The following is a 26,139-nucleotide window of genomic DNA, read 5'->3' as shown; positions in this document are numbered from 1 at the left end:
GTGTCTACACACACATGTGATGTACACCAGGCAGCACACTGGTATAATGGAAGGGGTTCAAATCCATATGCAGGTGTCTGCATGTGGACACGCTGTTTTGGCCAGAAGTCTCAGCATCCATAAAGATTTTGTTTCAACAAAAGGCTTTCCAGACTTCTCCTAGAAGGAATCCATACTCTGCTGGTTTATCTTGGAAGAAATTAATCCTTGTAGCACCACTAACTTCTGAGGGAATTCAACTGATCATTTATGATTAACACTCGTGTGCTTACCTCAAAATCCCAAAGAACAGAAAAATCCATAGCTGTTTCTTGTTCAGCTCGGGGTACAGTTTTCCTTGGCAAACTCCCATATGGCATTCCCATCAGGACCTGGAGAACATTAATAGCAGTGATGCATATATACTATAAAACACCAAAGAGATTTTAACAGTTTGTTGTTTTTTTTAATGAGAAAAAACTTAATGCTTTTGGTTGGTTTTCCTTTTCTGTTGATTTTGATATATATTTTATTTCTTAATGCTAGAGCAGCAGTCTTTAAAAACTTCTTAGCATTACTTAATTTATAATTATTTAGTATTACTTATATGCATTAATATTTAGCATGAAGTATATTTATTAATGTACAGAATTAAACTTATTGTTAATATTTAGTATTAATTTCACACAAATAACCAGAGGACTTTCCTTTCCCATGGCACACACATTGCACAGGAAATATTTTTTTGAGAAACTGTATCTTTCAATGAACAGCTGCAGTTGAAATGTCCTTACTTTAGCAAGGAGTTCTTTCCTTGAATTTCATGGGTCTAATGCAGTAAAGGGATTAGCTTCATCTATTTATGCAGAGCTCCTCCTCTGAGAGAAGTCAAGAGCACTGGGTCAAGCTTGCAATATAATTTGTATTTTTCAGTCCTGAATCAAAAGATGTTCTCAAGGTGAGGTAAAGGGCAATTAGGTTTTGAAAAAAAAAAAAAAAAAAAAGACTAAAAGATGCAAAGAATAATCTTCACACAGCCTGTCCTGATGGCACCATGCAAAGCAGACCTTGCAGCTGGAGCAGCAGTAGAAGTCCAGACAGAGAATGCCAAGGGCTATGGAGAATTATTATATTTACAAGCTGACTGGTGCCTATACCAAAATATCTCATTAGCATTCATAGCCTAGAAAGGTTCTAGCATATCATCTATTACTAACTTTTTAGGGCTATCTAATTACACTCAAAATAATTTATGATTAAATGTTTATTGCCCAGTTACTCTCCGTATCGTAACAGCTCAGTAGGCAGTGAGTAACAGTGTGCACACTTCAGAGACGAAAGCTCCTGCCATATGCATAGTTCCTAACCAAACACATTTGTATTGTTCAGTGCTAATGGTTATGTCTCCTCGTCCTGGGAGGAAACTGAGCTTTCCCTTTCCATAGTGTGAGCAAGCACATTAAGGAGAATAAAAACATGGTCCTCAGGAGACATTCTGCAGTGCATTTTTGCTCCATAAAAATCTGCATTGAACAGAACAGATGCCACTGTCTGTGGATTGCACAGCCTTTAAATACTGCACTGAGTAATTTAGCCAGAGCTGTAATGGCTACATTAAAAAATTCTTCAATAAACGATCATATAAAGTAGGCTATGAGATTCTTCTAATTCTCCAAGAAGAGTGAGATATAAAAAAAAACTAAAATAAAACAATTGCTTGTGAATCATATGAATTGGGAGTACAAAAAGGGGTTATTTCCCAAGCAAGTGTTAGTTAGCAAAGTGCTGGGAAATTGTCCATTCCCTGAGGGGCTGTGCCATGGCTGCTGCCCCATGGCCCAAAAGTGAGGGTATTTCATTATTTTCAGAGCACAATCCATTTCTTATTGCTCTTGCAGACAAGATTTTGTGCCTAGGATTGGAATGACACGTTCTTCACTTTAGTCAAAATATAAAATTAGCTTTGAATTAGATAGATTGTTGAGCCCCTGTTTCAGCTGCTGGATGGGCAGGATCTTTGATAGCATTTTATGTCTCCTGGCATCAATCTGACTTCTGATCCTGTGTCAGTAAGTCTTTGTAAATAATTGTCCTCAGGCATTTCATTTTTCTAAAGCAATGCCAGTTATAAGGCATTTGTCCTGTCAATGTCAGGTTTGTGTCAAGCAAAGGGCAAGATATTACTGAGAGGAGAATTAAGCACTCACCTCTGGAATTATAACCAGCCCAAATATTAACGCAAAAAGGACAAGGTTTACTCCATACATCCACCGCAGAAATATGAAGTAGGAGGCAACAGAGGAGCCAAAGTGACCTTAAAAGAGAAGACATTTCATGGTCAGGAGTTTAGGAGGGTTAAACTGTCCTCAGCAACCCTCTGTCCTCAGGTCTCCCCAGCACGTTTCCTATGAGCCGCCCAACAGTCCCCACAACCGCTGGACAGAGCAACACCTGGAGCTGCCAGGGATGTGTGCTCCTTTTTGGCACTGATGCCCAGGCCGAGTGGAGACTGTGGACCAGGAAGCTGGAACATTGTTTGTATGAGGACAAAGCTATCTTAGAAAATGTCCCACCGCCACCACACAACGATTTCAACTTACTCTCCACTTCCTTTATCTTCATCTCCCAGGGTATGCACTGAGTTTTAAAATTTTCAAAGTCTCTCTTAAATTTCACCCATTTCTGAAACAAGACAATATTGCAGTGAGCAGAGAGGTGTGAAGAGGGGGGGGTCTGCTCTGAAGCAGGGCTTTCTAATATCAGAGTTTGGTAGCAGGGTCCAAAGCAGGAGCTCTGGTCTGGGTATTATGTTTTGGACTATTTCAGAAACTCCCTTCAACCAAAAATCCCCCCCACTCCCAAGTGTTCACATTTATGATTTGAGTTTTAAGAATTCTAACCTTTCCAGGCATTTGGAAAGCTGCAGCTGTGCTATGGATTGATCAGATTATATAGGGGTAGAAAATTCAGATCTGGCTCTGGATTGAAAGAATTGGTTCAGAACCAACTCTATTTAAAACAAAATTTTATTTGATAAAACACTGAGCTTGAATCTTGCCTCATCAGGTCAGCAGCTAAACTCCCATTGATTTTATAATCTCTAGTCTGGCTCTGTTTTGCACTTCTCAATATAATCTCCATGACAACATGCAATTTGGCTACCAACTTCAGTCTCAAAACACAGCCATCGTTCTCCCTGTTATCTCCTCATCACTGGAGAAGATGAAATTTTACAGGAGTAGGGGTAGTACAAGAATTTGGCAGGGCTTCTTTCCCCTTTAGGGATATCTTGTCTCACATATCAAGGTTTTGGAGATTGCAGCCAGAAAGCCATGGTTTTCCCTGCTCCTGTAAACCCTCCCTTGCTTCAGGAAAGGTCACAATGAGGTCCAGGTTAGGGTACATTTCCCCCTGTTCTTTCTACAATTGTCATAGATTTGAAGCCAGCTAGTGTTTTTTTGAAAGTGGGAAAGAAGCTTTATTCTGACTTCCTTGTGCCTCTTTCACATAGATATAAATGGAGGTCAATAAATCTAAAAATGTTCTGAATACATAACTGAGTATCCGGGTCTTTCCCTGGCATCACTGTAGCACTTACCTTAGCCATCATCATCTTATATGCATACAACTTCTTGCCCTTTCCTTTTCCCAGAGCTCCTTCAAACTTCTCTACAAAATCTTGTGCTTCCCTAATTGTAAAATAAACAAGAAGTTTATTATAACAGCAAAGGGGTTTTTAGCTTTTCACCCCTGCCTGCACCAGTGGGATAAGCAACTGTGCTTTGTAGGAAGGTGGGGACTTAGTGTCTCCCCCCAGCTTCTCTCTGCTGGTCAGTTCCTCTGCCATGTAGAGCTCAGACACCCACCCAAGACTAGCTATTGGGTCCCCAAAGCACTCACATTCATGTAGAGATGTTTTTTATTAGCTTAAAGTATTGTTAAGTGCCCCAAATCTTGTGTCACACTTCTCCCTGGGCGAAAACTTACAGTCTGCCTGTTCCTCTCACTGCAAGCTCTCTGCATGCCTGTTATAATTTCTCTCTCTTGATGCATTGGTCAGGAAGAAAATAACATTGCCTAGTGAAACAAACTCCAAGAGGGTGCAGAGTTTTCTTTTATGAACACCTCCCAGAAAAAATAAGAGAGATGTGCAAATGGCCCAAGGGGATAATCTCAGTACCAGAGGAATGAGTGTATGCCCTCATTCATGTAGTCAGGAGTAAAATCAAGCTGCAAAATGAAATTAGTTTTACACTAGGATATCTAAGAGAAATACAGAGAAAATAGTCTAGGTAGATGCTGTTATGCTGAGTATACTGAGCTTGTGAATAAAATAATATTGTATATTGGCATTGCCAATGAGAAGAGATTAAATTTCAGGAGCTGTGAGGTTTTTTGCCATCCTAAGCCTGTGGAAAAGATGGACTTCCACTTGGAGTAAATAGTTGGCTAGGTAACAAGACTGTAACCTTGGGAAAATCACCTGTGACTTCATTTGCAAACCTAAAGTAAGATTTCTAAGTCTTGAACATATTGTTTCTCTCTCTTTGTGTTTTACACCTCTCATCTCTGCAACGAGGCTAATAATTTCTTCTCTCAGGGTTGAGTTTATGCAACCAAAAATATCTAATGAATGTGCAGTGTGCTGAGAGCCTTTCTGGAGAGCCCTGTACAAGCAATACAGCAGTTTTGTTTAGATTATTTAGTAGGTAGTGATGATTGCTATAGCTCAGAAATAAGATGACAGTATGGAAGTACATTGTCAAACATAATCCTAAGTAGAATTTTAGTCAGGATCCTATACCACAGCGGAAAAATGCATCAGAAATAACTCTGCTTTGCTCTTTTTTCTTTTCTTACAAAAATTTGGAATTTTAGGGCCATAAGAATTTATTTGTTATGACCTCAGGCTCATAGTACAGCTGAGGTGGAAAAGCTACTTTAACACAGTTCCCTGTTATAGACCTTTATCCAGATTTCCAGAAGTAATTGGCAGAGTTCACAATTCCTGATTTTATTGGAAGATGGAACAGGTCTTGGCCTTCACGACATAAAAGAGAGAAGCAGAGACACATGGTGACTGTCAGCTTTCACAGCACAGTCCCTGCAGCTCTGAGCAACCTCTCAGCAAACACAGAGCAGGGGCATCACCACTCCCTGTGGGGCTGTGTCATGGTTTAACATAGCTTGGTTTTTAGTTAAAAGGAAAATGTATGTGTGCTTTGCAATGCTATTTTGAAATCTTTCCTGGTAGAAAGGGGTTTCAGAGGTTCCTTAAGCAGTAGAGCTGGGAGTTGAATCATTGCCCTGACAAGGGAATGGTTTGTTATGAGCCATTCCCTATCAACCCATGTGTTTTGATTTGCCTGGTCTGCTCTGTCCCCTGTCCCCCTTTGCCCAGCACTAAGGGGTCTCTGCTGCTGCCTGAGTTGTTCCCACCTTCATCAGGGGCTGTGTGGCAGATTTATCTTTGCTCCATAAACCTCTCAAAATACAGCATTTTTTCCAATCAGCCCCATCTCAGGACCGTGCACTAACATGGCATTGTGCTGCTCTGATTTCTGTCTGACAAAAGACATGAATAAGCAAGCCAGGGTATGGAGTTTGCTTTAACAAGTAGCCTGACTGTAGTGAGGCATTTGGTTTTAAACACGAGGGTAGAATGACCTGGCTATGGGTATCAGTTGAACAGATTTGCACTTTGTTTGTTCTTTGGTTACAGAGGCTGAAAATCAGATTGCACATTTTAACTCTGATCATTTGAACCCAGACAGGCTGGCCAGGTTCTGCTGGTCACTTTTTCTGGTACTATGATGCTACAGCAGCATCAAATATGTAATTCCAAGGAAAGACAGAGTGCATCTGGCAACAGTCAGCAGAGACTCCAGGAGTGGGGGTTCCCATTTTTATGGGTACCTGAGCACCGACAGCTTCTTCACCATCCTCCAGGGCTTGTTCCTCATGGTGGAAATCAGTTTTTTCTTTTGCTCCACCTGCTCCTTCAGCATAGCGAGCTCCTCCTCTGACAGTGACTCCTCATCAGATGAGTTGGAGGAAGCAGAAGAAGTACTGGAAGACGCACAAAATAAAGGACACAGAGAAACTCACAGGGGTAAGAGAGGGAAGGCCTTGCTTGGGGTAGGCAGACTGCTGCTGGCCCTGGGGATTCCACTCTGATGTGGTCACAGTGCCTCAACATCCCCTGGCTCAGTGCGATGCCAGTGCCCATGGCACTCAGAGCAGGGCTGTTTCCAGACAGGATAATGAGGAGGCAAATGTGCCCCACTGCAATTCACTCAATGTCATGTTTTGGGCCACATTTCAGCTATAGCCTACAGCTACCAGGGCTACAGCTGGCTCCGGAGAAATGGTGTTCATGCCTTCATAACAAAATGGGAGATATGGGGAGAAGTCGAAGGTTAGGACAAGCAAGATTTGGAAGAGGAAGAGACTTGAAAACACAATGGATCCATTTTAACTGGAATGTTTCCATAGACCAACCAAAAAAAGGTCTCCAAGCCCAAATTTCTCAAGGTACCTTCTTTAGGGGTGCTTTTCTACCCCTGGGTATAGGTACTAAGACTCCACTAAATGCATAGACCTGATCCTGGCTGAGAAATTATAATGACTTGGAAACAGTTTTTTGATTTTGTGGCATTTTATGTTGTTTTCTACTGTGTCTCTTTTAGGAGAGCAGGAACTTATTTGCAGTCTATTGGTTTTGCCATTCTGATCCATATGCCACTGGCATGTCAATATTCCTGCCAGTCTGAACAAGGGGCCATAGTCAGGGATTGTTTAATTACCTGTTTTTCCTGTCTTTCTTCCCCTCCTTCCCTCTCTTGGTTGTTTTCTTTTCTTTGTTTTCTGAATCCTTTTGATCTTTGGTAGGAGCCGTTTTGCCTCTGTCTTTCTTCTGGCTTTCTTCCTCTCTTGCCTTTTTTCCATCTCTATTTTTCCTTTGGTAATTTTTTCTTCTAGAAGCTCTGTTTTGTTGGCTGCCATTGTCTTCCTCTTTGCTCTCATCTTCTTCTTTGTCTTCTTTTTCTTCTTTGTCTTTCTCTTGCCTTTTGCTTTGAAGTCTGCTTGTTCTGCCAGTTTCCCTGAGGGGTTGTTTGTTAGTTTTCTTGTCTTTTACTTCATCTTCTGCAAGTGATAAAAAACAATTACATTAGGAAATTCTTGCCAGCAGAATAAAGATTAATCAGAAGAGCATGGGCAGCCAGGACACCTGATGCAAACCCTGGCAAATTCAAAAAGCAGGTGCCTGTTGATCTCAATGGGCCTTGTGTTATGCCCTGCCCAAGGACCAGGTGGAACTCTTTGGTTGTGCAACTCACATTTAAGACAGCGCGATTTAGCACACCAGTGACTATGGTCACTTATATGTGACCATAAGAAAATTGGAAATTAGTTACAAATGCAAAAGCCCATCCATCAGGCAGCACAGACAGATATCTCCCTGACCTGTAAACACAGCAGAACAAAGGAAACAGAAATTGCAGTCTGTTACACAATGTGTAGTTTGCTTGTTGATGTGATGTCCTTGAAAGATGTTTACTTTTCAAGGCTGGGAATGGAGTTCTTCTATTTATAGAGAGAAAAGGCACAGCACAGGCAGTATCTGGTTTTCTTTCTCTGAATTTTCTTTTATACTGGATGGTGTATATTCAGGGAAGAAAAAGACCAGATAGTCTCTGAGGCACATTTCATTCTTACTGGCATTGCAAACTAAAAGCCTCCTCTTTCCAGAAGTCAGAAAAGCTTAAAGGATTGAAGTGGAGCATGATTTAATTGCAGAATTTTATGGAAAGGGGGAAAAATTATCAAAAACCCCCGAGTGTCTCCATCTCTTTCTCTACCAAGTCTATTAAATTAACAGTAAGTTTTCCAGAGTATTCTGGCTTCTTATTTTCCAAAATTTCTGGCTGATGAAAACAAAGAGTTGGAGATATTGTAATGGAAGAAGGAAATTGTGATAGAAGCATATGAGTATAAAATGAGGAGCCAAAAAAGTGAGAAAAATAGAAGCAAAAAAGAATTAGAGTATTTACATTTTTGGTTTGGTGAAAATCTAGAAATTAATGACAAGCAAATAGCTCCTGGTTTGTGGTGGTAAAAAATTAGTAGGCAGTGGTTGTTGTCACATTTGACACTGAGAATGAGAAGGAGCTTCCAACTAATTTCTCAGGAGCCATTATGCAGGTTTTAGTAACTATGTAATGGTCCATCTAAACTGAATTTTGGTCAATCATCTAGATCAAAGGACCACCTGCTCTCTTTGGGAAAATGTTCATTTTGGACAGCCAATAATCTAGGGTTTGTTTTTTTTATTTGCAACCTCTCAAGTATTAGGTTAAATATGAAGCATTAATTTGTTATCTTTATCTTATTGCCTCTTTTGCCTATATGGAAAAGGTTGATATGATTTAAAAAAAAAAAAAGTCCCAGTAGTTTGCTGTCTACTTTCTCATATTCTGTGAGTGATACAGATGCAGTTGTGAACTGTTGTTGCAGTAACAGCTACACTTGTATCACCTATCCAGTGCTGTTATGATCTTACCTCTTCTCTCTCTCACCTTAGATATACTATACATGCAGATTTTAAGGTGGTTTTAGTCCCATCACGGGCTTTTCCTGATTTCCCTCACAGTCATAAGTCTCCCTTCAATCCATTTTCATCGTTATCTTCTTGTGACCACGATTAATGAAGATCTCAGAGTATTATGGTCTAAGCAAGCATTACAGGGAGGGCAAGCACGACTTCAGCTTAGTGCGAAGCAGCCCCTGCCCTGCACAGGGTGGTGCTTTACTGCAGTGCCTGATTTACTGGGGGTTGACTCCCAAGGGATGCAGGCTCTGATAGCCTCCAGCTCTGGGAACATGGATAAAAGAGGATGGACTGCTTAAGAACGGTGTTTACATATCACAGTTAAAAGTCAAACCTCAAGGGAAAAATCTGCTTGCTTGCAAGTAGCTCATGAAAGGGTTCATGTTGTAGAGCAAGTCATAAGTCAGAGAGAAAAGGAAAAGGCATCACCTCTTGTATTTCAAACAAGACCACATTTCTTAATCTCTACATTACCTTCACTCTCTGTGTCAGTTTCCACTTCTCCATCAAACTCTATTCCGGCTGCAAAACAAAGAACAAAGAGTAATTGCATTTGTTGCTGGAATTTACATATGTGGTGCTTTACACAGCTGACCCTTAAGTTCCAGCTGAGCTTGGCAGCATATCCCTTATTGATTGTGCATTATATTCTTTCCCTACAGCGATGTTCTTAATATTTACTTTAGTCTGGCAGACAGACAACGGTCCCCTTCTCAAGCAAACTAAAATTGTATGATCTTTGAGCGATGCCAAATGGTGTGCTGAGGAAGCCCCGAGAGGTTTAGCCAAGTATTTGGCAGCATGTGAAGTGGAATGATCTCACAGTGATACCAACCATCTTCCAGGATGACCTGTAGAGCACTTTTCTTTTTCTTCCCCATGGCAGCCTCCCGTCTACTGCCCAGACACCGTGGCTGCTACGCTGCACACACGCCCCAGTCATACGCGGGTTACTCCCTCTGCCAGTGCCCATGTGCTTGTCTCCTTGGCATTGCAGACAGGTGGGCACGTCCAGCCTTCAGTGACCTCTTGCTCATGAGCCATGAGGACAGGGAGGGGTGAGAGAGGCAGTGAAAACCTGGGCTCTGCCTCAGCCGACCCAAACACTTTCCCTTCTTCTCCCTTCTCCCTGTGAAAAAGCACCTGTTGGCATTACATTGCATTTCATTATTTAAACATGAAGGAAAGCCCTTTGGTGGGTACTTGGTGGTGTCGTATGAAACACAGACACAAGTCACGTCTGGTTCTGACATAAGCATGTGGCTGGAGGCTTTCAAAGGATCAATTTTCTTAATGCCATATTCTTTACTGACCTCTGACAATCTGTGTAACCCCGTTAGTCATTCTCCTGCATCTTATTAAATCTCTCAGCCAGCGCCCCTTGGGACACAGCTGTGGGTCACCTTTTGTCCTCCATGCGTGTCCCTTGGAGGGGACTCATGAGCTAATAGATGCAGCAAGGAGTCAGGAGTCAGGATACCAGGATCTCTCTTTCCTTTGCTCCTCTATTCTGTGTGACCTTTGCATACTCATTGCACTTGCTGGTAAAATAGGATAGATTTTCCTTCTAGGTGCTCTGAGGCTTAATTAATTAATGCGAGACCCTCATTTGGAAGGTCCTTTAGAACCACAAAGTATTGTATTGCATTCTGCAGCTTGCAGTTTTCAGTGGGCCAAGAATAGGTTTGTCTGAGTGATGTCCAGAGCAAAACCTGCACCATCTGCCTCAGCTGTAGCTTCTGCAGAGAGCACCCAAGGGTTCATTCCTGGTGCAGGGTTTCTCTTGGCTTCCCAAAAGGAGAGCTTACCCTCACACCATCTATGAAACATACTGCAGACCCCTGGCTTGCACAGCTGCCCCTCAGGGACCTGGCATAAAGACTTTTTTCTGAGGATTAACATTAATTTATTCCTTCCCTCCCAAAAGAGAGGGCTGTTCTGGAGATCAGCTTGAGGCTGTTGCCACCATTGACACGTGCTGATGACTACTGCTTTGGATCAGGTGTAGTGACTGAGGAGATGCCAGCCTGAACCTCTCTCTGCTACTTTTTCCCATTGAATTTGGGTCCAGGGGCACCTTTCAAGTACTTTAAGTCTAATCCCATGGATTGTTTGATCTATGTTTGACTTTAGCTCAGCTCTCCTGAGCTTAATACATAATGTATGGTATATGCCCATGCATTATTAACAGCTCTAACCCTACAAGTTCATTGCACAGGGCATTTTCACTGTGTGTTCCCCACACTGGTGGGCTTGACTGGGTCTGAAGACAATGATAATGCCTTTTGAAGGTCCTCCCAGTGAATGAGTTTCACCTGTAACTCTATATGTTGATGCAGTTTGTTTCCAATATGATTGCTAGGTCATTGCATTAATACTGCTCCAGGAAAAGAAAAGGAGAAATTCCCAGCTGCTGGAGGCTGCTAGAACAGATCTTCTGCAAGATATTTCAGTCTCCTCAGTCCCAAGCATCTCTTTCCCAAACAGAGGATCTAGAAACCTTCTAGTTAAATGAAGACCAAGTTTCTGAAGAATCGTGTGGCAGGAGGCAAAAGGGCTGTGGATGCTCATCACACCCCACCCTCCTCCCCCCCAGTACTGTACTCAGTGATAGCACTGCTTCTGCCTCATGGAATCACAGAATGCTTTGGGCAAGAACTGACCTCTAAAGGCCATCTGTTCCAACTCCACTGCACTGAGCAGGGACATCTGCATGTAGACCAGGTTGCTCATAGTCCTGTCCAAACTGACCTTGAATGTTTCCGGGAATGAGATATCCACCACCTCTCTAGGCAGCTCATGCCACTGTTTTACCACCCTCATTGCCAAAAAACTTCTTTGTACCTAATCTAAATTGACCCTCTTTTAGTTTAAATCAATTACCCCTTGTCCTTTCATGGACCCTACCCCTTCTTTCCCACCAAGGCACGCTCAGATGCTTTTTGTATGTTCAAGGTCTGTTTAAGTAAGCATCTCATTGGCAGAGTTGAGTGTCCTGGTTTCTACTCCACCAGAGAGTTGGTGATTCACCCATGATCTGCACTGGAGCTGGGACAGCCGCAGGCTCCAAAGCTGCTTGTGCCACTTGGCATGCCCACAGGTACCAAGTACATGATTTTGAAAAGTGATGGGGACTGCTAGTTCATTTTACTACCAAAATCTGTGGCCAGGAAATACTTGTCTCCTGCCCTGAGATGAAACAGCTGCTCTTTGATTTTTGCAGCAGTGGGGGCAGGGTGTGGTGTTTCCAAGCAGTCACACAGGCCCTGGGCACCCCTGGCCACATGGGGGGATAAGACTGCCCTGCTCTCCCCCCACAGTGGGGGTGACAGCTGAGGGGTGCCAGTGTATGGGACAGAGCTGGAAAGGGGGCTGTTTTACATCATTCCCATGAAGCAACACCTCAGTATGGATCAGCATATTTACAATAAGCTCTGCTTGGCTGTTGCTTTGCTCCCCTGTACCTACATGGCCAAAGGTGGTAGGACTGGCCATGATAAAACTGTACTCTTAATGGCTGGGTGGCAGCACTTCACTCTTGAGTAGGTAGGGACCTTTATCTTTCACACCTCTGACTCCACTGGACTCCCTCCCATGGAGAGGGGAAGCTGCATAATGCCTGGCAATTACTTCCTAATGGAGAGTGTTATTAAAGTGTCTGCCCAAGAACTTACCCCTAAGGAGAAATCCCTACATTAGCTTTCCAACTCAGCCTCTGGTGCAACAGACCCTTTGCATATGACATGCTGCTCCCTTTGCCTTAGAGTCTCAAGAGAAATGAATAACCTACTCCATCTGATGCTGTCTGACTCCTCTGGAAATGATGGTCCCCCTGAGGCTGTGATGTGCAGCCACACAAGCATGATGAGAAACCTTGGAATCTTGATTCTTTGTGGAACACGTCCTTAGGGCAGCATGTGGCAGACTTGCAGAGCCACTGTCACTTTTGGGGTGGACCAGGCAGTGCTAGAGGCTGTGATGCAGAGGAAGGCTGGGCAGCAGAGCCTGGGGAGGAGAGGAGTGGGATTCAATGCAACAAAGTGGTGTCATGTAAGATGAGACCAAGAAAAAGTGCAAAATGCTTAAATTGTCTTGCCAGCCTTGCTTGCCTTGTTTTGTGGTAAGTGCAGAGAGATCTGTAATTCCCCCCCAGAATCAGGCTGGTGGAGGTCTTGCCATACCTCTGGGCTGGTTTTGCCTGTGTGATAGTCTGCTTGTAGTTTGTGGACACTGAATAGCATTGGTGAAAAAAAAAACAAACAACAAAAAACCCAAAAAGTGTAAAGGAAAAAAAAAAGATATTGCAACATGGAATTATCCATGGAGAAAAAAACCTTATGGTGGGATATTATACAAAATGCTGTGTGTGAAGTAAGAAAAGTGAGCTTCACGTCCTTTTGACACCCATCTTTGATGGTAGAAGGTGCTCCATTAAGGGAGAAATATACACAAAAATTGTGCAATGAGACGCCAGCACGGCAGGCTTGGGAGAGCAGCAAGATGCCTCCTGGGCTGCCAGAGAGGTGGCACATGAGGACTTTCCATGTCTGTGTGTGTCCATCTGACTGCAGACCTGTGCAGGGCCCACCAGAGCTTGCACAGCCGTACAATGGGGAGCTCATCAGCAGTGCTACAGCACCAAGCACACCACCATCCTCAGCTCATGAGCCTGATTTTCCTAAGAGGATCAAGTGTCTTGCAGGGCTTAGGATTTCTTAGGATTATAGATTGGGGGGAGGAGATTAATGGATGAGTCTTTTACCTCTTGAGTTATTCTGCACAAGGTGTGAATAAGTAATGCACGGCCACAAATCCAGCTATTACTTATGTAAATATTATGTGTATGCAATTTATGGAGCTGTGGCACATACACATTTTTACTGTGTAGTTTATTATTTTTCTCCTCACATCGGTGATGACTAACACTATATAATTTGACAGTTTTGAGTTTTAGCATACGAGGACATTGGGTGTCTCACACACATCCAAGTGTTAAATAAAAAACAGTTGTGTTATGGAGAGAGGGTAACTGAATCCTGGAAGCACATACAACATACTTGTAAATGCTTAATGAGCTAGTGTTTCTTCCTTTCTTGCTTTCTGATTAACATAGGGCTTTAGCTAATTAATCCATGGATTACATTTATTCAACATTCATCTCATCTATAAGTAATCTTTATTTGAGAGGGTTTTTGAGTAATAATAATAATAATAATAATACCTGACCTGTGTGTGGATATTTTGATGAGGACCTAAAACTTGTGAATTGCTGGAGCCACCTTTAACAATGTATCTGAGAGAGACATTTAAAAGTGAGAGATCACTTCCAAACACAAACACAAATAGACCCTCCCCATCCATCTCCCACACTCCTTTTAGGGAATGGAGGCAACACAACATTTTTGCCAAGCAATTACTCCATTAATGCAGAGTAAATAAAATCCAAAAATGAAATTCTCATGAAGTTTCCAAGGACAAGAAGAGAAAATTATTAAAACAGCAAATTTCTGGACTAATCTAAAGCATGAAATGAGTCAACACTCTCATGCAGGACTTAAATGGAGAATGATTTTGTCATATAGGATTTATATGAAAAGACATGTGGTTTAGAGAACATATATGCAAAACCAGAAAAGAGCACGTTTTTTGCACAGATTCTGAGGTAGGAGGGGTTTTTTTGAGGAACATTTTTGCTGGGCTCCTTTTCTGCCTTATACTCCTGCTCTTCTGGAGGAAAATTTCAGCATGGTCCCCTCAGCTTTGAAGGAGGTCCCTGAAAGGGAGTAAATGAAGGTCACAGTGTGAGATCAGGAGAAGAACACCCTTCACAGGAGTTGAGCATTTTTTGTTAACTCCTGTCCAGTCCCTCCAGACACAGAAGCGTTGCTGCTGCTGGATTTCCCTTTCTTTTGTTCTGGGTCTGAGAGGATTTCTGTGGGGAAAAAAAAAATAACATTTTTTCCTAGAACCTCTTTGCCTGAAAAGCAACTTGTTTCTTTTTCTTTTATTTAGAAATCAGAGGGAAAGCTGCCTGACAATCTGCTCATGGATCTTGCGCCGGAGGATCTTATGTGTTTTAACCTCTTCCTAAAGGCTCCCAGAGAAGCTCTGCTTTCATTTGCCAGACCCTCTACTGCTACAAACTCTTAAAGCTTTTGTGATTTTCATGAGGATTTGACAAGTCACACCAGCCATGGGTTTGTGGTGCAGAAGCCCTAGGACTTCTGCTGGATTGTACGATCAGAGATGCACAGGATCTTGAGGGGTCTCCACATAATGCTCTTTCAGAGTCAGATGGTCCCTGTGAAGATTGCTGCTTGTGTCAGAAAAGAAGAGGTAACAGGGTGACTGGAAGTCAGAACCAGTATCTCTGTTCAAATGATATCAAGGCCCTATACATGGTTGATTTGTCCTGGATAAAAAGGTCCAAACCCATAAGCTTTTGTGCCATTGTTGAAAATGCAAAGCCATATTAATGAAACGTGTTGGATTAATTTATTTTTATTAGATTTTTCAGATCAGTTTTTTTAAAATAATAAATTGCAGCATCATGGTGGAGGACAGAAGTCACGTAACACGACAGCTAGCTGAGAGAAAAGAGGACAAATTTGATTGAGGAAGAGGACTGCAATGATTTGGCATTCTAAGGGATTTTTTTTAATACATTTACATCATGCTACAGTAACCTGCATCCTTCTTTCCCTCTGTGCCACTGTGATGAATAGTTGTGATGAGCAGATATTGCCCACAAGAAGCGCATCCTTCCCCTGCCCCTGTGAAAGCAGCATTGCTTGCCTGTAACATGCTCCCGGTGTATTCCCGGTGTATTCCCACTCGGGAGGGATGTGCAGCCGAGACGAGTTTCAGCCCACAGACGGCTTCTGCACAGGCAGCGAGAGACGAGGTGAGGTCTCAAGGGAAGGGAGCGAATTTCAGGGGGATGGGCTGGAGAAAAGCAGGAGGAACAGGAGCGGGTGGCTCTCCCGGCCGGCTGGGTGATGCTCCTGCAGCTGAGGTGAGCGAGCCCAGCTGGTTGCAATGGGACCTCCCTCTTGTGGCAGCCCCTTTGCACGGCAAATTCCCCGTTTCAGCTGGTTTTCCACCTCTTCTGGCAGAGGCAGGACGCTTGATAAACGAATGGGGGCTAGCCCTGTGTGAAACTGGTATTTCTTCTTTTTCCTAGCGTGCTAAGGAGCCAACAGCCGAAGGATTTCCTACATCAGCCTCATCTGGATTAAAATCGGAAATGGCTGTCTTCTGCTCTCTCAGGCAGAATTGGAGCTACAGCCCCAAAAAGCAGAAAAGAAGTAAAGAAAGCAAGAGAGATTTGGGGGCTTGAACTTACATTTATCACACATGACTGACATGCCAGGCCATTTGTAATATTAATTTCATATTGTGTAAGTCCTTAATAGAAGACTTTTTATATTCTATCTATTCTAACTTTTTTTCTTAGTTTTTTCTTTTAACTACTATTACTAAATATCTTGCTATTGAAGGATCTGTTTTCTTTTTTTCTCTGTTTTTATAAATTTGTGTTTCCTGTAGTTAACAGAACAGAGGTGATGTTGGAATTCCTACTTTGTTAACAAAAGCAGATCAGAAAAGTCTCTTAGGACTATTAGCCCGAAGAGTTTTCAAAATATTTATCACAACTATCTTTAAGAAGAGCCACAAACTACTGGGGGAGGGGCTGGAAAAAAAATAAACTTGTTATTTCCCAGCAGGGTGGTTTGACGAGGCATCCATCACAGCTGAGCTCAGCAAGTCTACACAGGAGGGCTGAGCCTGGGATCTGAGGTCAGTAATTCAGCATAGTCATAGAAAAGCATTTAGATATGGGGGTAAGGCTGTGCAAGTCTGTAAAAAGCGAAGTAATTCACCTGAGTACAGCCCTGCCATGTAAATATTTTATGTTAGGCATGGTTTCAGAAACTCGGCCAGTCCGAGTCTCTGATGGCACACAAGGCCAGAATGACACCCTTTTGATTTCTGGTGTAATTCTAGTGATGCTGGAAAATCTTTTTTAGAGGTACCTGAAGCCCTTGTTAAAGAAAAATTCCGGGCTGTCTCTCTGAATTATTCCAATTTGCTTTTATGATGTCTCATTTTTAAATGTACTTTTTAAAGTACATTTAAATGTACATTTTAAATATACATTTTGAGTATCAGATCTTAAGGCAACAGGCTGGAATGTCTTCAGAAACATCTTGATTCTCATTCATAGGAAAATATTCCTTAAATTCAGTAGAAACACTTGTTGTTTGGTCTCATGAACAAAGTAAATTTCTAATAAGTAGCGACCACCAAAAAGTTACAAGATTTTTAAATGTTAACTATTTCCATACTTACTAATAAAAATGTGTATTATTAAACAGTGACTAAGAAAAATGTAATGATAAAGGACTGTGCTTTGCTGTCTTGGAGTGTGTAGCAGATTATGCTCAGATTAGCTCCCTTTGCTTAGAGAAGTAAGAAGAGGGTAATTTGTTACTATTATTAATAATGTGTGTGGTCCTATATATTTGTGATTGTGTGTTTTTGAGTGTGTTTATGCGCTGAAACTTCATGGCTATCATTAATAGAGTGTACATAGTAATTAATACAATGTATAACGAAAAACACATCTGCATGCCTCTCCTGCTGTATGGTCATGGCTTCCTGTTCATATTCTTTTGAGCTTACAAATACATACATTGCCTTTACCTTCTGGAAGATTCAGGTTTTGAGTTGTATAAGTCAAATGTTAAAACTAAAACTGAGCTGGTGTGGCTGAGGCTTCCAGACTCACAATGAAACTGGTTTTTTTGTGAAGCTTTAAAATAAATATTGAATGCAGGTGTGTACAAGCAACTTTTTCCATCATCTTGGTCTGTGTTACCATTTGGGGCAGTTCATGATCTTCTAAAAGATGAAACAGGCTGAGAAAAGATTTTCTGGCAAACTCCTAAGAAATATTTTGTTGTTCCCTGGGCAGATCAGCCTGAATGTTACTGCTGATCCACTGCTGCTAAACTTGGCTCACGTGGTAGTGTAACAAAGGGAAATTTAGCCTGATGCTTTAAATTTTATCAAGTACATAGTCACTGGCTCAGTTTTTTTTGTGCTTCTCTGATCAGAGACACTTATTATTTTATTTGTTAAGTCGCCCTTGAGTGAGATTGAGATCAGGTGAACTACATTGCCATGAAGATGCAAATGAGTGGATTTGAAAGATAGGTTATTTAAACAAGACAAAACCCTTTTGATTAAACTATTAATCCCTTGTGTGGAGTGCAGAATGGATTTTGGTTTTTGTTTTTGCTTTTACTGCATTGGCCTGCTGCTGAGGCAATTTGCTAGCAAGTGCTCATTTACAGTGTCACTACACAGCCATGCTTTTGCCTTAATAACCTGCCTTCTGGTTTGTGGCTGCTTGCTATGACTGCAGGACTCTTGTCAAAATCTGTATTAACTTGCTCTAGCCATTGAAGGGAGAGATCAAACTGTATCTATCAAGACCAAATGGACAAAGTCCTAAGAAACCTAGTCTGAGCTCCTCTTTGAGCAAGGGGTTGAACTTGGGATATCCTGAGGTGTCCTTTCAGCCTGAATGATCTTACTTTAAAATATCATGCACTTGTGAGCTAATGGGAACTGCCCTGTAGGGCATAGGAAGGGCTGCTAATCTAGATTGTGTAACCTAGATTGTATAATGTAAACCTTTACTTTGGGCTAGAGTTCTTAATCCCTCCTTTTCCTTGCAAAAAGGATGCTAGGGTTCTGTCTGAGTGACAGAGAGAAATGCTGGTTACACTAGCTGCTTCCAGCCTGAAACTTATTCCTGTTTCCCCAGAACACCAGACTATTTGTTTTCTTGGCTTTATAGGAATTTGAAGAGTTTTGTTTAAACCTCATGCCTTTATGAATATGAAAAAGATGTGAAAGGCCTTCATTTTTGACCCGCAAAACTCGGAATCCTTCTGGGGTTTGCCTAAGACTCGAATCTTTATCCTGTTAAGTTATGCTGAAATAATTTTCAGTGTGTGGCATTTAAAGTTACCAGAATACTGCTGCTCATATATTTTGTATTTCTATAGAAAAATATCAGTAAAATTTGCTCCAGGAAAAATCTAGCTTAATTCTTGTTTTGCTATAGGGAACTGAGCCTGAAGGGTGTTAGACTATGAATTCCAGAACATTAATTAAGGTCTTCAGCTTTGGTCTTCTAATTCCCAGATTTGTCTTTTACCCACATTTACTTGCAGGTTTTGTATCTCACCTTTGTGATGCAAACACCTGTTCCTCCTGCTAGAGGTTTCCAAGTAGAACCTAATTCCTGTTTTTATTAAAATTCAATTCCTAAAACCAGGATTAAGACATTTCCCTGCTGAGTTAACAGGGGTGAGAATGCAAACCAGGTAGAGCAAAAATTTCATTTGGAAACACAGTATTATCAGTATCTGACCGTGGCCATAGAGGCATCTGGAAAAGTGGATGTGGAAGCATCATCTTGGGGCCAGGAACTCCACTGGCTCCCAGCACCTTTTTTGAGGGGCAGCATCTTCTGTGAGAACAGTGCTGACCAAAAGGAGATGTTATGGTAGAGTGAACTAAAAATGCAAATGCCTGGGGCATGTTGTCACTCCTGACTGTATCTTGGGTGGGCTGAGTGCAGGGGCAGATGAGTAACAGCCAATAGATCCCTCGCTGTCCTTGGGCACATGAGGTATTTGATGATTTCCACAGCTTAAACAGTGACCCAGGAGGGCAAGCTACTGCTTTTTCAACCAAGACAGACCTAGATGAAACAAAACCTAATTCTGTGTGCTTATTTGAGCCAATTTATTCTGCTATAATTAAGATGATATTGACTATGATGTATGGATCTGAGAAATGCTTATCATTGATGGCAGTGTACCGCTTCACTGGGGTTTCACTTTGGACCCCTGCCTCTCCCAGATGCTGCAAATTGATGCTGTCTCAAGTGGGTTTTGTTACATTGGGAGGATTCTTACTGCTTTCTCAGAGAAATAGTGTTGTGTTGCTGCACTCACTGAAAACAACTTGGTAATTTACTGGGAATGAGATGTTGCTATTATAATAAAATATATAAATTATAAAAATTAGATTGCTCTGTCAAGAAACTCAGAGATTCAAGTGCCTATTTGAATATATATATATGCAAATCTAATGGATGCAAGGCTATAAATGCAGAGGAGAGTGAATGATTACAACAGCAGACTTATGTAGTGATCAATCTATAGAAGTCAAACAGCCAAGGCATTTTTAAAGGAAAATTAGGGTATCATTAACAGACGAGTAAGTTTTCAGACAAGATAAAAGGAAGATAAACTGTGATATTTGCCAGATAAAAGGAAGATATTTGTTTTCAAATCTTCAGGCCTCTCCAAAGTTGCTTGAATAGATTCACACCTTAAAAAGCATCTTGGTCTGCCTGTCAAAAGGGCCCTCCCGGGTCCCTGCTGATAAAATCCAACCTTTTCTTCACATAGCAAAATTCCTTGCTGTGTTTATCACCACCAACAGCTGTCAGGATGGAATTCAAGCTGCTCTTCTTCACTCTCTGAGTTTCTTACAAGTTTAACTTGCTGGATTTTTTATTTTTTTTATACCTCTCTCAGTTTTGAGGCACACAAGCACTGTTTGTGCATGGTTTTACCAAAGTGATTTCACAAACAAAAATTGCAAGTGTGGAAATTGGTAGCAGAGGTTGAAATACACTATAGAGATCCTGTGTGAAATCAGAACAGATTCTTGTAGATGATCTGTGAAATTAAATTTTGAAAAGAATCTGTTTCTAAATGTCAGTTTTTTGAAAGATGCAGGGCAGGATGAAGAGAAGATTGCTTTGAGGAAATAGGACTCTTGACTTGAGGAATCTGTAAGCCATCATGTTTTAATAGACGGTAAATGGCATATATGCATATTCTTATATTGCCTAACACAAGCCAGAATTTTAATGTAAGACTGAAGCAGAAAAAGGCTAGTATATGCTGTGATCTTCATCATAGAAGATGAAGAACCACCCCCTAGCCATCAATGGCAGTTTTTGATCATGAGCAAATCCATCAATAACCAATTACAATTTACAATCCCCATGCTACAAAAGCCTGTGCATCATGCTGCTGTACTGGAGTACAGGCAAGAATATGCTGGGGCACCTATTGGCTTCTCAGTACTACCTGGAGGAAATAAGGATATTCTGGAGTATTGTTTTGTTAATTTGCTCTCAATTAAAATGTTATGCTGGAGTGAAAGCAGTCAGGGAAAGTGCATCATCACAGGGAGTGCTGCAGTGAACAGTGAGCACAAAGTGCTCAGAAATCTGCAATGTGAAGCATGAGCACTAACAGGGATGTGTACAGTACTAGGGATGCAAGGATGTCCTGTGGGCTGGCCAGAAACCTCTGGGCATTTTAAATTTTGGGTTTCATAGTGGTGGGACACATTTTCTTTTTATCTGAATTTATTTCTTCCTGAGCTTCTTATCACGAGTTCTGGTACATGTTCAATCAACTTGCTGTGATGTGAAATGCTTTGGAAATTCTTCTCAAGAATCACAAAACTGCAAAACAGAAAGGTTATTCTTCTGAGTTCTTGCAGATTCCTTGCTCTGTGAATATATACATATATATGTGTGTCTGTGTGTGTATATACATATATATATAAATATTTCATTCATGTGGAAATAAGGTTGTGATTCATATATAAGGATGAGAACCTCAGTGATGCCTAGAGGTTCAGAAAGTATAAATCATCTTGCTGTACTGAAGAGCAGAAGATTGTTATCATTCCTATTCAGTGTTAGAAACCTGGCCAGATCTGTATCCAAAGACACCCCTGCTGCCTCTGTTAGCTGTGCACTTCCCCAGACATGTCTAGTTTAGAAGTGCTGGCCAAAGCAGGGTTAGAGTAAATGCTGGTTTGAGTGCAGTTAGTGTTTTTGGATGTCATTAATGAATCGCTGTCATATGTTCAAGTCCATAGTTCAGCTAGGCCATTTTGTCAGCATTAGGGAAAGCTATGGTCAAGCTTCCCAGATGGAATTTAAATATGGGGTAACACAAAAAGAATCAGCTCTGGACATGGTCTGGAAAAGTGGAGGCGTTAGTTCTCTTTTTAAGCACACTTACAAGTATCAATAAATTAATTTCCCAGCACCATGTGAAGCAGGGAAGTCCCTTCATTCGCAGAAGAAAGGAAAGCTGATGATGTATTTGTTTGCTGCCTTAACTGCACTGTGGTACAGGATGAGGTGCAGGCAGGCTGGGCCTTGGCAGTGAGGATGTGGGATTCTGCAAGCTGGCTGGGCAGAATTCACTCTGGGTCACTGCTGTCACCTCTGATGTGGCCTGTGTCTGACTTCTGTCTTCTTTCAAGACAGCAGAAATGCACACAAGGTTTTCTCTCTGGCTGCACTTTTTCTGGCTGATGTGTTGAATTTTAAAGAAGCCTATCTGGCTCTTCCTTCAGTTTACTGTGGAGGGAGTATTTGCTGCTTGACTATTGATGTGTTATTCTTAAAATGGGATAGAAATAATTACAGTATCCAGTATTTCAAAATACATGCTGTCTAGAATGGCTTGTGAGGCACTTCCTTATTCTCAATAGAGAAAAAACAAACCTCTGATCATAGTTCAGTGCATTTAATGCAGGCACATCTCTTTCTCAGAAGAAGTTTCTATGTGGAACTTGAGGGTTAGAAAAAGAAAAGATGAAATTATTGAAGACTCCTTCTGCATGCTGGTTTTCTTTCTTTCTCTCCCCCAGTGTTTGAAAAATTACTACCACTCTTAATGTCCAGGCCCTCTGATCTCTAATTAGAAAGAATGGTCAAAATGAGAGACAAGATTTCTGAGAAACAAAATTAACCTAAGCCAAGACTTCTTTCAGCCACCAGCTATTTTTCTGTTCCTTGTATATTGGTCCTTCACTACACCTTGGAAAGGCTAGATTTCTTAAAAATCCCACTTCATCCTTCTTATCTCAGCCGTACAGACTGCACAGTCTGATCTAAACATCTCTGTGAAGCCTCCGCTGCTGCCATCGGTTCAGGCTGAGGTGCACAAGGGCAGGATCTGCCCCATGGCTGCAGGGACATAGAGTAAAGATTTCAGGCTGCTCGTCTGTAACACACAGATTTCCCATGGGCACTGCCTGTATCCTGGTCTTTGTCTGGATGCTGAGCTCAGGGCCAAGATGTGGGCTGCTTGTGATGAAACATCCAAGGTCATGCACAGCAAAGCAAGTGGTGCAGATTTTGAAATGCAACATTGACCATGCAGAGGGACAAAATTGCCAAGGAAAACAATAGTGTGAATTAAGTGTTATCTCCTGACGTTGGAGAGTGATGGTCTGCAGGGAGCTCACCCAGCTCAAGGGACTGGGCACGTGATGCTGCTGGAACAAGACTGCATCATTTTCCCCCAATGAAGGAGGCAGACAGAAGTCCCTCTGAATTTTTCATACTCCCAAACTTCAGACCCATCTCCTCTGGTTCTACCTGCATTTAAGCAGATGAGATCCATAATTATTTCTCTTGGTTTTTGCGCAAATACTCCTGGAGTGGCAACATCCCTGGTGTGTGGAGCAACATTGGCTATGCCTGTAACTGGTCATCTGGGTGGAAAATTAAAAAGTCAGCATCAGGTGGAAATGGATAGAAACCAGGAAATAGTGGGGAAAAAAAGCAACTCTGAAAGCCTGAAAAGTGTTTGAGAAATGCTGATGAGTTTGGCATTACACAGCACTGGCAACATCAGTCCTCTGTGTGCAGTGATTGCTTGTGATGGCTTGACTTTCTTGGTGTTTTTCATAGTCCCATAAAGGATCTAAGCTCCTTGTTAGCTAACAAAACATGCTGTGTAGTTTAATTAGCTCCCTGGGAAGGGAAAATCCCTGTGGATTTAAAATATGGGAAGACTCGTGGATTTAAAGAAGCTCTGCAAACACAAACCATGTTTTTGGCTGGCCTCCTGACTTCCAGTTGTAGATGATTTTTTTTGTTCCTCTTACTGTCCCTCTGTGCTGTTCCCGTGTGTTTTGCAATGTAAAGGAAGCAATGCTTTTACTTAATGTGTTGGTTTGGTTTTTTTTCCTTTTTTAATCGACGTTCTTGACTGAAGTTAGCAGAAGCCTCCTCCTTCCTGCCCCACCACCTTCAATTCCTGTATCCCAGGAGGAGGCTGCTACCCTGCTGACTGGCACATCACTCACAAAGCTGTGTGCTGATCGTCCTCCATGGGAGCCCTTTCCCGAGAATCCCATTCAATTCTTAAACATCCGGCAACAGATTATGGTTAAGTGCGTTTTCAGCAGTTAAATCCAAAGTTGCCTGCCCCAAGGGACTCAGAAAAAGGAGAGAGCATCTGTTAATTTGTCTTGGGCTGTACTTCTGCACCTTTGTGGCAATCTGTTGCTTAGTCCTGAAGTGCAGTATCAAATATCCCGAAGGAACCAAAGAGCCCAGAGAGGCGTGTCCATCCCCATTATCCTCTTGCTTTTGCAGTTTGTGTCAGAAACTGCTCTTCAGTCTTGGAATTTCTGTGTTGCTTCTTGTAGTCTGACCTCTGCCTTCGGGAAAGTCTCAGAAGGTGTCTTATTTTCTGATCAATGATTAAAAGTTCATTTATTGGGGCATTCACAGTACAGACACCTGGCTTCATTTTCATTACTTGTCTTTGAAACAGTTAATATCTATTAATCAGTTTCTATCTGGTTTCCTACTCCAACAAGAAGACTTATATATGGACTGAAAAAAAAATTAATGTGTCTGTAGAAACCTGCATAAACCTATCATAGGAAGGCTTTTAGAAGTCTTGCCTGTGGGAATGGTAGAAATCCTGACTTTAGGTAGCTCCCAGATGATTAAGGGGGAACAAGTTTTTACAATTGTGATGCTGTAAATTAATGTCTGTGAATGGGAAGGTGCTAAGAAATCTAAAATCCTATTGTAGCCCTATTCAGGGGGTTTTCCACTGCAGCTAGAGCCTGAGGACCTCCCATCCCTGAAGAATTTTTTCTGGCAGAGATACTAATCCTGACTATCAGCAAGACAGGCAACAGTCCAGTTAAATGCTGGGCAAACAATCATGAACCTTCAGTCTGGATTTCCCTGTCACGTGGGTCAAGTAATTTCATTTTACTTATTAGTGAATGCCTAAATTTTTAGCTGGATTAAAGCATCTCTTTCCTGAAAAGCTAAAGACTTTGCACAGCTAGGATCCAGCACATTTCAAGCCACCTTATTCCATCAATCATTGTAGAAAAAACTTCCACCTTCTTTTTAGACTTTACTTGGGATGTATCTTGTTGTTATGAATATATTTATTTCAATTACCTGATGGTTTGGGTTCATCTGTAAATGTATGTGTGTTTTTCTTTGTAAGGCCAAGTGGATTCTTACTAAATCAGGTGCAGATAAAGTTCTAGATTGAACTGCATTCATCAAAAGATTTAAGGTACTAATTGACAGTTCAAAAATTATTATTTTCTGAGCTTTTGCCAATTAACAAAAACATATTTCAAATGTGTGCAGAAGCAGTATCCTGTTAAATACATCCAGAAGCATCCTGTTTTACAGCCTCTTTCATTGGTACATATAGAAATGTTTGCAGCTTATTTCAACTTGGGGTGTTCCTTCTTTCCTGTCCCAGACATGCCTTTGCTGTCTTTTTAAGTGCATTATTTCCCACCTTCTTCACAACTTTGCTGGCCCCTTCGAGTCGGGTGCTTTGTGATGGAAAGGAGCATGGGAGTCCCCCCCTGCACAAGGTGCAGCACAGGGAAGGTTCTGTGGCTGTGGCAGCCTGAGCTGGGCTTTGAGGCACTGAAACATCCTGGGGATGTTCTCTAGCACAAGAGCACTTTATGGCTCCACAGTTCCCTGGTCCTTGCAAACACCTGTGCATTTAGTCTTGGGTTTGCCTTTGAACATAAACCCTGCAGTGCTTTTGCTAACCATGACCTGGTTCAGGTGGGTACCTCTAGGTGACCAAACTGCCCACCACATGAATCGTAACATCCCCACAGGGCACTGATGCTTGGGGCTGCTGTTCAACAATGGATTAAACTCAGAGCAGCTTTGCAGAAGATGAAAACTTGCAAATTTTAACCCCCTGCCATGTCTCTCTCATTCTCTGACAACACAGGAGACAATTGTGTTCTTTTTGAGCTGTGCTATGGAAAAAGCAGTCAAGTTTTCTGATCCCATGACACACGAAAGAAGCACCCTGCTCCCGCAGGAGGAAAGAGTCAAATATTACTGCTGTCACATCCTTCATGCCACCTCACCAAGGTAAATTGTCCTTTAATCTAGGACTAAGTGGTAAATCGAAGCAGAAGCTATGAAGCTAGCTTGTAAATTAGTCTACTTAGAAGGTTGTGCTTTACATATTTGAACATAATTGAACCATCATGACTAATTCATGGAATAATGCTATGTGGACAGAGAAAGAGCCATCCATTCTCCTAAGATTAAATATCAGGAAAGTCTACTTTTTAATCCTTTTCTTTCTATCCTAATGGCTGTGATTGTGAATCAGATG

At 41.7% G+C, this 26,139-nt stretch overlaps 1 protein-coding gene and 1 long non-coding RNA gene across 2 annotated transcripts in view; one reads left to right on the top strand and one right to left on the bottom strand.

Moving 5' to 3' along the window:
- TMC2 (transmembrane channel like 2) overlaps window positions 1-11,413 on the bottom strand; it is a 32,454-nt gene extending 21,041 nt beyond the window's left edge. Inside the window, exons 1-8 of the mRNA XM_088054033.1 lie at window positions 11,254-11,413; window positions 9,065-9,112; window positions 6,786-7,125; window positions 5,896-6,048; window positions 3,578-3,668; window positions 2,580-2,661; window positions 2,187-2,293; window positions 273-371 (exon numbers count right to left, since the gene is read on the bottom strand). Coding sequence (XP_087910159.1) covers window positions 273-371; window positions 2,187-2,293; window positions 2,580-2,661; window positions 3,578-3,668; window positions 5,896-6,048; window positions 6,786-7,125; window positions 9,065-9,112; window positions 11,254-11,413 — 1,080 coding nt within the window. The remainder of the gene's footprint in view (window positions 1-272; window positions 372-2,186; window positions 2,294-2,579; window positions 2,662-3,577; window positions 3,669-5,895; window positions 6,049-6,785; window positions 7,126-9,064; window positions 9,113-11,253) is intronic.
- Window positions 11,414-15,796: 4,383 nt separating this feature from the next.
- Window positions 15,797-25,881, top strand: LOC148185190 (uncharacterized). Its single transcript, XR_015774005.1, has 3 exons — window positions 15,797-15,990; window positions 16,315-16,390; window positions 25,744-25,881. It is a non-coding gene; the product is annotated as an uncharacterized LOC148185190 (long non-coding RNA).
- Window positions 25,882-26,139: the final 258 nt, after the last annotated feature.

The sequence above is a fragment of the Pseudopodoces humilis genome, chromosome 1 (genome assembly GCF_049639895.1).
Source record: "Pseudopodoces humilis isolate 2021_Gansu_Grassland_sample_001 chromosome 1, ASM4963989v1, whole genome shotgun sequence".
Lineage (NCBI taxonomy): Eukaryota > Metazoa > Chordata > Aves > Passeriformes > Paridae > Pseudopodoces > Pseudopodoces humilis.
This window is presented reverse-complemented; position numbering and strand designations above follow the sequence as displayed.